The sequence below is a fragment of the Ambystoma mexicanum genome, chromosome 13 (assembly GCF_040938575.1).
Source record: "Ambystoma mexicanum isolate Mex_15411 chromosome 13, UKY_AmexF1_1, whole genome shotgun sequence".
Lineage (NCBI taxonomy): Eukaryota > Metazoa > Chordata > Amphibia > Caudata > Ambystomatidae > Ambystoma > Ambystoma mexicanum.
The window spans coordinates 400,536,212-400,550,167 of NC_090938.1; the positions used below are offsets into that span (position 1 = coordinate 400,536,212).

At 45.1% G+C, this 13,956-nt stretch overlaps 1 protein-coding gene across 7 annotated transcripts in view; it reads right to left on the reverse strand.

The window, feature by feature from the left end:
• TINF2 (TERF1 interacting nuclear factor 2) overlaps nucleotides 1–13,956 on the reverse strand; it is a 569,835-nt gene that overhangs the window by 363,027 nt on the left and 192,852 nt on the right. For all 7 annotated transcript variants that reach the window (XR_011283001.1, XR_011283002.1, XM_069633977.1 and 4 more), the window contains one exon: nucleotides 2,893–2,948. Coding sequence is in view for 5 of the 7 variants with exons in the window: in XM_069633977.1 (XP_069490078.1) it covers nucleotides 2,893–2,948 (56 nt within the window). In the remaining 2 variants the exon portion in view is untranslated. The remainder of the gene's footprint in view (nucleotides 1–2,892; nucleotides 2,949–13,956) is intronic.

A 13,956-nucleotide genomic window follows, 5' to 3' on the forward strand; every position in this document is an offset into this window, starting at 1 on the left:
ACCTGTACCATCCTTACTGTGCCAGAATCTTACTGTCTGTAACCATAACAGTAACTCTGCCACCTGTAATGTAGCGCTGTGATGCCTTTGGGTCTGGGTGCCATCAACAAACAAAATAAATAAAGTACAATAACAAAGCTCGCCCTGAACGCCCTTCAAATGAAATGTCAGCGTACATAAAAATTGACTGCAGACTCTGCAGCATCTTCAAACCCTTTTTTCACCTATAAAAAAAAGCTCCAGATCATCTTTATTTCACTCCCCTACGCTTCCCATGCCCTCTTTCAGCCATCAAATCACCCCACATTTGTTTTCCAAATTGTTTGTTCAAAGCACTGTCCGCTGACTATCGCGGCACCTGCACGCCCCTTTTACACCTATAAACACAGCCCCATATCAGCTTTATTCAACCCTTTCCATCCCCTCTTTCGACAAAATAACCACAGAAATGTTTTCCAGACTTTTCCCCCACAACGCTATCTGCGTTCACCGGCCGCAAATCCAACATGGCGACATTTAAAAAAAATATGACGCACCTCACGCTTTTGAGCATCCAATCAGCGGGCGCGTACGATGTCCGAATCAGGAAGTAAGTTTGCGGTCTGGACCCAGATATCACTGATTTTATTTTACCTACTTTTTGGCAGTTTTAAAAAATCTACTGTACGGATTTACACCAAATTTACAAAAGCACGCTTTCCGGTCCAAGCCGCTGCTCCCGGCTCAAATTTTGTGAAAATCCATGAAGCGGTTTGGACTTTAGGCGCGAGAACATTTTATTCTCCATTGGGTCTATGAGGATATCCACACATTTTGGAATCCCCGCCGCCTAAAACTTTGCTCCTCCTTTACGAAACTGCACATTACTCCTCAAGATCATTCCGAGGGGGCCATATACTTTTTTTGCAAAGTTTGGTGAGGAGTCATCCAAGGGGAGAATATAAGCCGCCCAAAACGTTTTTCTTCTATGAGTTGAGCAACTTAACCTTAACTTCAGGGCACCTGTAAAACAATATGTATATATCTGCCTTGCAGGGACTAAGTACTTCCTTGTGGGTGTGCAAGTAAGTAATGGATTTTTCACTTTCAACAAGAATTTGGATCTTGTAGTTAAAAGGGGTGAGAGTCCAATATCAAACAGATGAAAGGATTATGAAAAAAGGGGTTACGCTTGTTGGCCCAGACACAGGACGAGTAAGAAGTGGATGTGAAGTGGTAGGACAGTATGGAGTCTCTGAATTTGCATTTGTGTTGTCCCATCTGAACTGTGACTGGTGAACCATTTAGCCAGCAGAGTTGCAGTCCTTAATTGGAATGGTAAGGGTAGGCCACCATGGGGTAGGCAGGGGATGTGTAGTGTGTTCTGTGCATGTGTTTGTTTGGCCACAATGTAGAGACTATTTTCTCACGAACCCGCCCCACAACACCAAAAAGGTAACTTACTTATATGCTAACCTATTTCTACAGTAACAAAGACTTCCCAGCATTCTATACTATAACAAACTTGGTTCTCTCACAAAACTTCACCCGAAAATGTTTTGTAAAGTGCTTTCCCATTTCTGACTAATATACAAGTAAATGTTTTGTTACCCAGCAATCGATTAACAATAATGCATTTATAACAAGCATCAGCGCCATGGTCATTAATAGTAGCATTATGGATGATAAAATGTCTGATAAAATTCACAAGTCTGCATCATATAGCATTCCTGATGGTAGCAAAAATGTTGGATCTACGCGATAACATTGAATACATTACTACAAATACCACAAGTGCGCTTTTTTTTTTTACCCTATTTTACTACAATTATGTGCGGCGGAAGACCCCCTGCAGCCCCCACCCCCGAATTATGAACCTAACTCCCCCCAGAACCCCTCAATCGATACTTAGCTGAAATGCGATGACATACATCCCATGTTATGTACCAATACCAATTTCTTTTGCTGCAATTCCTGGCTTTCTTACCCCCCATTCAGAATGCAGTCATGCTGCCATCTAGACTAGGTTGATGGCAGTCCTCTTTGATTTCCAAAGGGTGCAAGCTAAAGTCTTTGCTGCAGTATAGTTATAAAACCTGGTAATCTGATTTAACGATTTCCCAGTTTTCCATTGTGTCTTTTTTTATTAGCCCAAGAATGTAACTGTGGCTCAGGAAGGGTGGAAAGGTTCAGCCAGCAGACCAGCACCATCCAAGGTCGGGTTCAGTCTCCCTCACAACACGAATGCCACCCCATAAGGCTTCAGGAGCTGCTGAGTGACTATGTTGAGAGATTTGCACTTAAAGATCTCACAGACCTAGGCCCCACCCACATTATCCTTTATTACATCCTAGCTTACCTCCCTGTACCTACCTATTGGTGAAGTGAGCAAATGGAGAGAGGGGGGCCATGTTCCACAACCTGTTTCTGGACCTTGTCAGAGGCCTAGCAGACCCATGTACAAATATCAGAGCTGGCATTTGGCTCATGGTGATGTTGATTTACAAGACCCGTAATCCAGAACAGAATTCTAGTAAACTATAATGCAACCAGAATTGGATAGGAGATTTCCGACAGTGTTGTTCATGCTTTTGTAAGGTTAGAAGATAGTGGTGCGCCACCCTCAAAATTTGGCAGAAGGCCTTTTCAGTGTTCCTGGTTTTGTCAATGTCATACTCTCACCAATTGCAGATCACTTCACTGGCTACTCTCCAGAAAACCCTATGCAGAGCAGCCTATCAGCAGAACCATTAATTAGGACAGTGGGTCAATACAAGTTCTAACAAGCCACCTTTTCAAGGTCCACCAGTGCTCTGAAGTGGCCACAATGTAACATTTAGTGTTCAACAAAAAACCTAAACAATTAGCAGAGAAGACCTCAGTCAAACCAGAAGCACCAGCAAATACGCTTACCTCTGGAGAATCCTTGGCAGAAATTCTTTGAAGGGGTCATCACAGCACTGTGCTGCCTGGCAGGAAGAAACAGGGTATTATCAAGGATACAAAGCAAGGCTTACAGTCAGGAAAAGTAGGGGATGATTTTGGACCCTTAAAGAGCATTACGTTATTAGTCATTGGACTCATCAGGCAAAGGAAGACCCTACCCTCTTTCAAGGAATAAATAGTCAAAGGGAGTAACACCCCACCTTCAGGGATAGCATGCAAAAGGGAGCCCAATCTACCATAATAGCAGGGAAAAAGAAGTCTCTGACCCATCGCCCTGTGGACATTTTGCAACACTGTGTCCAGCCATCGCACTCTGGGCAAAGAGAGTGGGTGCCCAGGGACATCTGGATCCCACCACCGGGATGCCAAAGCAAAGGAAGCGTACCCGTATTGAATTCAGGGCAAATGGAGCACAATTACCTCCTTTACCCCAGGCAGTCAGGCAACTAGAGACGCCTTAAAGGAAGGTATTGGAAGAGAAAAACACTTTTCAGCATTTGGTGCAGCACACAGTAAAGGAATGCCTTGACTGAGCCGTAGTGGGGACATAGCCTTCCAAGTGGAGTACTTCTGTTCTCCCAATCAAGACATCAAGATGCACGATTCAGGTGGGGCTCCAGAAATCATTCGAATGCTACGCTGCAGGATGAATGCCTTCTCCACCCTATTAGGTACACCCTTGTCCCACAGCACCAGTGGCAATACAAATCCTCCTTCCCAAGACCCATTGTATCTAAGTGTGCTTTTACAGATTCCAAAGCCGCTTTCATCAGCAGGAATCCTGTCCCCACCCCAGTAGATGTAGGGGGTACCTTTTTATAACATTGTTAAATTTGACACGTGGCCCGTCCCCATTTCCGGTCTTGGGCCTACCCCCTTTTTTTAGTCCCGTGCCTTTGATATCAATTTGACCCCAAACATTTTGATATACATTTTATATAAATTTGATAAAAAACCCAATATTTATGATATACATTTTATATAAATGCTATATAAATTTGATAACAGCAATAATTTTTATATCAATTTGATTGACCTCCAATAATTTTGATATAAATGTGATATACATTTCATAGGAACCCTGATAATTTGAATATAAATGTTATATAGTTTTGGGGGCTATCCAGCGTTGGTACCTAGGAAACAATTATGAACCACTATAGTTACAACGAAGGGAAAACAACCTGCGGAAGTCCCTGTGATCCGGACGATAGTTAAACCCCTGATTGTCTGACACAAGGACGTGGTTCTGGAGGAGGTCATGTTGCATGAATGACCATCCACGGACTATGTGAACTCGGAAGACAATGAATCTATGGTTTTACAGGAGGATGCAGTTATGATGTTGGAGAGTGACCCTGCACCCCCTGGGACTTGGGGGGGAAAAACAGGGGCCCTTGTTCAGAGTGAGGAGAGCCAAGCTATAGCAGAGTATCAATATTTACAGTGTTTGCTGTTCAAATCAACTTGAAAACGAATAGCCTATGTAAGGACTGTATTTCGCTAATGGCGACCGACAGAGTTAAAAAAAAGGTTATTATTTATTGTGTTTGCTGTTCAAACCAAACTGAAAACCTGGGGGATTGCGATAATAGCCTGTGTAAGGAATGTAGTGTGCTAATGGAGACCAAATGCGTTAAAGACAATGCAGACACAACGGTTCTCCATGGCGCTGGTATCCTAGCTATACAGGGTTTTACAACCATAGTGGCAGGAGCGTGTTTCAAACACTGCTTTTACAGATGGTGCTACGGACATAAAATTGATGATTCCCCCAAAAGGATGCACATGCATGTTTGGAATTATCATACACAGATAATTTGCTACGTAAAATATGTTAGGTGTTGAGCCCAAAACACCTTGTAGAAATGATGCGGCTGATACAGCCGCTAACACAGCTAAGAGTTGGGAAAGGGACTGAACATTGCGTGTCTAAAACATTGTGGGCTATAGAATCGGCGCATAACCCCCTTTTGAAAATCAAGCAGTTTAGACGTATGTGTCTGATGTGTGTTCGAAGCATCGTTGAAAAAGTGGCATGCGAGTGGGAGGTGAGAAAGTTTATCTGATTCAGTACAGAGCAAACGGACCTACAAAGATTGAGACTGTAGATATTTGACATGTATTTACGCTTATTTGCAGGAAATAAAAATGTAACGCCTATTGGAATGTCAACATGTTTGCTTATCGACGCGGTGGAAGGATATGTGTTAATGAAGTAATCGCACATACTACAGAATCTGTAGCCAGATCTTATGTTCGTACAACATTTGACAAATCCAAACTATGTGAATATAATCCGTTTTAAATCTTTTAAAAAATCTGTTTATAAACCCTAGTTGCATCTTTGTGTTCAGCAGTTATGGGGTGAACATGTCCGGAGTAAAGCTGTCCAAAATAAAACAATGAAGGGGGTGCTGGTAGTTATGGAGGGGTTGAAAGCCTGTATCGAAAACTGAGATAGGATGGCGAAACATTGTCAAACATTTTAAATGTTGAATGACCCTGCCAGCTGATATCGATCAAAATGCCCGGCAGATATTATGGATTTGATCCAGTTCTGTGAAGACAACGATGGTTGACCCTATATTCTAGCAGTCATAGACGTCCTATTAAAATACACCTATACACAATAAATAGGACAACGTAATAAAGAACCAGCCCGTTTTATAAATTGAAAACATTTTTATTTATAAAAAAAATTAAAAAAGACATTTAATACAGAAAGGAAAAAGGTTATACCACAAACATTTAAATGCAATTAGAAATTGAACGTGTACATTGAGACAGTGGATGTCTCGCATCAATCAGATAAGCAAATAGGGAGGACGCGTCTCCGGCGCAGCCTAGATGCTTCGAAGGTTTGGGTGGCACGGGCGTCACAGATTTGGGAGGGTGTGGGTAAAGACTCCTTAAACTATTGGGTATTCCAGCCCTCTTTGGGACTGGGCGAATGTGATCCGTTTACTGTTCCGGGTGATCTAGAGGGCTGTGTTGTTGGCACGTAGTAGCAGTGGCACCAGTTTCTAGCCGCTCCAGAAGGCGTCGCTGGTCGACATTACCCGCAACGGATGTCGGGATACTTAAATCAGCGGCCTCTTGGATGAACTTGTTCGAGCTGATGGGGCATTTATTTATGAAGTGGCCTGTCTACTCGTAAAACCCTGTACTAGATTGTGCAGGTTCAAGCCCCTTATAACCTTACCTCTGTAGATAAAAAAACCCCTATTGGACCACGCAGCCACATCCTTTCCAAGTTCCATCTTATTTAGTAATAGTTCTGCATTAGGTTTATAGCGTTGGCTAAGTGTATTCACCACGTCTACCACAATCACGTCTACCCCTGCCGGAGCCTTTGCCCAATATCCGTATATAAGGCCGTTTTATCATGCGCCACTAAGTCAAGTCTGTTTAAATCATCCTTAATTGCATAGTGGCAACCCTTGTGTATACCCAATCTGCAGGGGAATGTGGAGGTCGCCGGACTTTTTAACTGCTGCTTGTCCACCAAATAGATTTTACGGGCATGCACCAACACTGACCTCTAAGCAAGCTGGTAATTAGCGGTAGGGCTATGCCTATGAGAGATCCTATGAATCCGCCGGCCTGAGAGACCACTTTTCTTTTAGCCCATTGCAATATCCGGTTATTGACCAGTTTCTTGATGATGCCCTTTTTCTTTTTCAACACACTTACTTGCCAGTGTGTTAGCGGGACGTGTCCCTTTAAAGTGTTCTGGGCAATCTCTGAAATAGTGGCCACCAGATCATCAGTGACCTTGCATTTTTTAGGGGTGGCGTATACAAGCATTTTGAGCAACGCAATGTTTCTCCGTATGCGTGTCAACATGGTGAAAGCATAAACGGCTGATGCGGTATTGCGATAAATGGTGGTTTTTAGATGCCTTTAAAGACTGTATTAAAAAAACCTCCATTGTGTATGACACGACATACCTTTAAATGCTGTATTGTATCATCCAGCATATGGCAGCTCCATCTGCAAAAAAACTATGCTGCACAATTAAAAAATGTAGTGTCCACAATCACATCCTGTATCGCCGACTGGGGTGGCTCAACACCACTACCTACAGCATTCCAGGATTGGCGCCTTAATAGTGAGAGTGCCCCTGAAGCATGACCCCTTGCAATGACAAAACAATGGGCATCTTCACGGATCCTTGTGCTCTCAAATAGCTGCGGTGTACAAAAACCCTCCCGCTTGACAAGCCATTGCCACGTTGCCAGTTGCCGAGGCCCAAAGGAACCAGAAAAGCCATTCTCCATCGTCGGGGTGCCCCATCCGTTCACCCTTGCTGGAGGCCACAATCCATCTGTGCCCTTTGCTGAATCACAAAGAACACCGAGTCCATCCTTGCCTCCACCCCATCCAAAACAGCAGCGGCCTGTTGAACCAGATGCACAAATCTCCATCGTATCAGCATCTGATGGTTGCCGGGTTCCTCATTCGACATCCAAAGTGTCTGTGGGTTGCACAATCCCACTGTTAGAATACATGGTGTATCTAGTAAATACAAATAGAATATATAGAGTCCGACTATGACAGCCTTTAACACAGCGCCAATCAACTTAGTGACATATTAAAAAGCATTTTTCCATCCGCACCAATACACAGAATATGACAAAGTAAGCGTTAACAACTCGATCTGGCTCTCACCCCCATTAATCACAGGGACAGCGCACACTTCACACAGCTCCTGCAGCCTTTTCCAGGTTCCTCTTAGTATGCAACACTGCAGCTTTCCAACTTCTGGCCTTTGCCTGAAAATTCGACTTTTACTCGCGATTTCAGGTCAGAGCTTTATTTTCAAATATTTAACCAACCTGTGCTGCTTTGAAGAAGTCTATATCAATCAAAAGGTCTAACAATTAAAATGTGAGTATATGGGATACATTACTAACCGTAATCTTATTTCTGATGCTTGCATCAGCTTAGATTCACATGCTATGCATAGGCCAACATCTAGTGGTAGCCGCGGAGTATTACATTTTGTTTTCGAAACTCGAAAAGGCACGTTGACGGGCGTGCCAGTAATAGTATCCTTAGTGTGACGTCCACTGTACCCATGGTCCTTCATGCGTCGAGGTCCATCAGATTGTTTTGTTTCTGACATGAGGTGGCATGAAGTGTAGCATGAGTACAGATGTAATAAAGCAGATAAGAGTAGGTAAAGCTAGAAAATATATATGAATTTAAGCAGATACAAGCATCAGAAATACGATTACAGTGAGTAATGTATCCCTTCTGAGGCTTTTGGATCTGCTTAGATCACATGCTATGCATAGATTAGCGAGCAGTGTCTGGAGAAGGTGGTGGGTTGTGAGAAAGTACAGCAGCAAATAGATGTTTTAGCACCGCTTGCCCCACCCGTAAATCTGCTTTAGAATTTGTGTCAATGCAGTAGTGCTCAGTAAAAGTATGAATAGAGCTCCATGTAGCTGCTTTGCAAATGGCGTCCAGCGGGAAGTTTGCAATGAAGGCCAAAGTAGCTACTGTACCCCTGGTAGAGTGAGCTCTTGGTGTGAAAGGCAGAGTTTTGTTAGATAGAGAGAAGCAGCGCTGTATGCATTTCACTATTCATCTGGAGATGGAGTTTTCTTAAACATGATCACCTTCCCTGACAGTTGCCCTGGAGACAAACAGTTGGTCTGTTCTTTGCAGCAGATTTGTTTTATTTACATAGTAAAGAACCGCCTTCCATATATCTAGTGTATGGAGTTTTTTCTCAGCAGAGCTTGAAGGGTTTGGAAAGAAAGCTAGTAGATGAATGGACTGGTTGACATGGATCTTAGATATGAACTTAGGTGAACACCTAGGGTGTGTTCTTAGTACCAACTTGTCTTTGTGGATAACAAAGAAAGGGTCTTGCACTGACAAAGCTTGTAGTTCACCGACTCTTATGGAGGTGATATCCACCAGAAAAGCCATTTTATATGTAAGGTGTTTAAGACTGGATTTGTTCATAGGCTCAAAGGGGGGGTTCCTATGAGCTTTGCAAGTACCACATTTAGGTCCCACCCTGGAGGCGATTTGAAATGGGAGGGTAAAGTCTTTTTACTCCTTCCATGAATGCTTAATGACCGGGACTTTCCACCAGGATACCTTACTTTGAGAAGTGGTGTACCCGGATAGAGCCGCTAGGTGAACCTTGATGGAATTAAAGACTAGCCCGGAGTCTAGTAAGTGGAGCATGTAATAAATAATGTGTGAAGGGGTACATTCGATCGGGTTTACACTTTTTGGCTGGCACCATATTACAAATCTTCTCCATTTGTTAAAATAACAGTGTCTGGTGTTCAGTTTGTGTGCCTCCTTGAGGATCTCCATACACCTTTGAGGTAGTTTTAAATGGCCAAACTATGACTTCAGGAGCCAAGCTGCCAAGTTCATAGACTGAGGGTGTGGGTGGAACATTGTCCCCCGTGCTGTGTGAGCATGCAGTAGGGGCACAGGAGTTTGTTTTGCACATCGCCGCCAGTTTGCGCAGATGTGGAAACCAAGGTTGTCTCACCCACATGGGAGCAACTAGGATTAGTGTTGCTTGTTCCTGGTGCATTTTGTTCACCAACCTTCGCAGTAGCGGTGTTGGGGGAAAAGCGTAGGCAAATTTCCCTGACCAGTTCATCCACACGGCTGTCCCCTTTGGATCTGTTTTGGGGAAACCTGGACACGAAGTCTGGGCATTGTTTGTTGTGGCGAACAAGTCTAGAAGATATCGTCTAAGATGTTTTTGTCGAGCTGCCACTCGAGCCAAGAAGGAACTCTGTGATGTGTCCGACTACGATGGCGGAAAAAAAAACAATCTGAGGGACCTCGACGCGTGAAGGACAATGGGTACAAAGAGATCTGAGGAGAACCCAGTCCACACAGCTGTTCTGTGCCACTTGAAGCCTTTTTATATTGGCCTTAGAGGTGCCCACCAGAAGACTATTACAATAGTATAGCTTCGTACTTACAATTGCTACAGCAATCAGGGCTCTATTGGCCTCTGATCGTGTCATGACCCCAAGAGGTCCCAAGACTCCTGTGGGTAGCATTGGGAGAGTCTGGTCAGAAAGACTGGCTGTCTGGCGCTGGAACAGACTGCTGCCTGTATCTCAGGCAGACTGCCCCATTCAAGATGGCCCCCGGGCTGGATCAGTCAACTGGATCCAATATGGCCCCTAAAGGTCCATTGTATAAACATCCCTGATGCTCTAGTGGTGCTGGGTGGGCCCAGGGTTATATAAACCCCGCCCTGGGCCACACCCAGCGCTTAGCGTTTTCTCCCGACGGAGGATTCAGCGTAAAGCGTAACGCATGCCTGCTCTGATCCAGTTCATCCCGACGTGTCAAGTTTCCAAAGGCTCCAGCTCCGCCCTGCGCTCCAGGAATCCTGAGTCCCAGCGCTTCACTACTGATCAAGACTGCACTATGGGTCAAGGCTTCCGGATCAGCTGCTTCCTGGAAATCATCTCGGCTCTCAGGGTCCGTCGCCGACATCAAGGAACAGCTCTGTTCACCGCGCGTCTTCTTCCGGGGACTCCGCGGCTCCTGAAATATACAATGAACACAGAGAGGGGGTAAGCAGCGGATTTACAGTGCATTACCAGCTCTACCCAAACCCCTCCCTCCTCCTGCACGTTACTTACCAGCAGCATCCAAGAAACAGGTCCATGGTTGCCGGTCTCGAACTGCTTAACACCTCCGCAGCCACTCCGGACCCCTGGGGAGCCAAGGAAAAGGGTTAGACACTAATAAACAGCGCAGCCACGCTGAGCCCTGTGAAGAGCGAAAGGAGAGACTCTTTGACACTAAGCAAGGTACTACGTGCTCTATGAGCAAACTGTTGACACAGAGCAAGATGATACGTGCTCTATGAGCAAACTGCAATAAGATTGCCTTGCCTACCCATCAGGCAATCTCAATGCGGGCTGGTGCGCCACAGCAGGTCTGGGCCACAATTACCCCAGTGAATGAACTGGGATGACAGCTTAAATGCCGCTAAACCACCAGTGAAGTAACTGGAGACATACCTCAATATACGCCTGGAAGAATCCAGAGACTTGGCCACACAAAGGCAATCTGAACATTATTATCCAGGCCACTCCCGCCTCCCTGACCACTAAGTGTTTGAACCTGCAGTGAGCAGAGAGGAGAGTGTTTTGGGCTACAGCAAGAGCAAAAGACCATCGACAGACCGGACCAGAGCCGCCGACAGTCCGGACCAGGCACTCCTGCAGGGCCCCAGAGGTAAGCGTTACAGATCAGTACTGACGGATCTTCCACAGTAGATTTGTGTAGTAAGAGCATGATGATTTAAGGTAAGAGACATGTTTCTTGAAGGACAGACGTGAATCAAAAAAGACTCCTAACTGATTTAGAAACTGTGATGGCATTCCCATCACCATAAAGCATTTGTACTGGGGGTCAAGATATTTTTAATTTTTGTTGAGTGCCAATAACAGGTAGCTCTGTCTTTGAGTCAGCAAGTTTTCAGCCCTCCATATCCGTACAGCTTCAAATGAACAAGTTACTTACCAACTGTAACCTACTTTCGACTGGATGTTCCTCCCACGTATTCCTCATCTTGTGATAACTCGTTATCGCCAGCTTCGGAAATATTTTTCGGCAGAGGGCGCTGTGCTCGAGGTCATGGCATCGACTGTCCCTCGACGGGCTCTGTATCGTGGCGACGTCACTGATGGTATAAGTAGCTCGAGCCACGCCCGTTGGCTTCAGTTCTGTTTTTTTGAGGAAATACTCGTGGAACATCTAGGCGTATGCTGTGACTGATAGGCCCATTGTGAGAGGAAATTGTAAGAAAAGACAAACTGTATTGCGGGGTAGGCTGGGAGAGTCGATGAGGAATACGTGGGAGGAACATCCAGTCGAAAGAACGTTAGAGTTGGTAAGTAACTTGTTCTTTGAATGGATTGTGTCCGCCCACGTATTCCTCATCTTGTGATAGACTCCCATAGCAGTGATCAATTTGGAGGTGGGAGTGCTAGTTTTTGTTTTCATGGACAGAGTGAAGTACCGCTCTGGCAAATAGTCCCTCATTGGAGGAAGAGGCATCTAAGCAGTAATGTTTGATAAAAGTATGCATTGATGCCCATGTTGCAGCAGCGCAATTATCTTTTGCAGGGACAACTCTCTTCAAAGCCGCAGAAGTAGCCATTCCGCTAGTGGAGTGAGCACGTAGCCCATCCGGTGGGTCTTTTCCTGCTACTCTGTAGCATTCCAATATAGCTAGAATGATCCAGTAGGATATAGTTTGTTTTGTCACCGCTAACTCCAATTTACGACCTGTGTAACCCTCAAAGAGTTGGTCATCTTTACGTAATTTTGTCATTCTTGAAATGTAAAAGCTAAGGGCCCTCTTGGGATCCAGCCTATGTAATCTCTCCTCTTCTTTTCCCAAATGAGGAGGAGGATAGAATGTTGGTAAAACAATTTTCTGCGATGAATGGAAGTCGGATACTACTTTCGGTAAGAAAGATGGTTTAACCTTCAGAACTACCTTGTCCTTGTAAAATGTAGTGGATGGAGGTTTACATGAGAGAGCCTGTAGTTCACTAACCCTGCAGGCTGATAATGCCACAAGAAGAACAGTCTTTAGTGTTAAAAGCCTCAATGGACACGAGTGCAGAGGCTCAAATGGTATACATGTTAGGAATTTAAGAACATTTAAATCCCAAGTTGGAACATGAAATGGTATTGGTGGATATCATTTGTAAGTCCTTTCAGGAACTGTATTATTAATGGTATTTTAAAGTAAGAAACCTCTTCCGAGGAGCGCTTAAAAAAGGACAGCGCAGCAAGATATCCTTTGATTGTTCCGATCTGGAGCCCCAGATTGGCTATATGTAATAGAAAAGTAAGCACCATTGGTGAGCTACATTGAAAAGGGTCCACATCCCTATCTTTGCACCAGTTACTGAACTTATTCCAACGACACCGGTACAAGGATTTTGTTGCTGGCCTTCTGGCCGAAAGGAAAATCTCCATTGCGTCATCCGGAAGATCCCAATCCTTGTATCTCAACCTCTCAGAAACCATGCATGAAGGTTCAGTGTGTGACCTCTGGACGAAGAACCCGACCTTCCTCTTGCGAGAAGATCCTCTCTTTGTGGAAGACGTACTGGAGGGCAGATGGACATGTCCAGAAGGTCCGGGTACCACGTCGCCCTGGCCCAGTCCGGGGCAATTAGGATCATGGTTTTCCTGAACTTTCTCAACCTCCTGATTACTTGAGGAATCAAGGGGACTGGAGGAAACGCGTACAGCAGGGGAAAATCCCAATCCACTACGTCGCGTCTCCTAGAGCTCCTCTCGGGGGAAATTCCCTTGAGCAATACTGATCCACTTGAGGGGTTCCCCAAAGGGCAAAGATCTTCAGAAGGACTTCCTGAGCTAACTCCCACTCGTGGGAGACTGTGCTCTGCCTGCTCAGAGCGTCTAGCGCCGTGTTCTGCTCTCCAGCTAGGTAAACTGCCGATAGAGAGATTCCCTCTTGTATCCCCCAGAACCAGAGCTGCATTGCCTCTCTGCATAGAGGTAGTGATCCTACGACTCCTCTTTTGTTGAGGTAGTACACGGCCACTGTATTGTCCTTCATTATCAGGACATTCTTTCTCTGTACGGAGGGCAGGAAGGCCTTCAGCGCTAGTCTGATTGCCCTCAGCTCCAATAGGTTGATGTGTTATTTGGATTCCGATGGAGACCAACGTCCGCTGATTGTCAGATCTTTTGTGTGTGCTCCCCACCCCGTGAGTGAGGCGTCCGTCACTACTGTTATCTCCAGCCACGGTTGCCAAAAAGATTCTCCCTTGAGGATGTTGTCTTTACAAGCCCACCATGATAGATCCTGAGCAACTGCGCTCGGAACTTGCAGCAGATCTGACATATTCACGGAGAATTGGGACCACTGAGTTCTGAGGGCCCATTGGAGGGATCTCATTCTCACTCTGGCCTCTGGCACCAGAAAAATGCAGGATGTCATGAGGCCGAGCAACCTCAGGAAATCGAAGG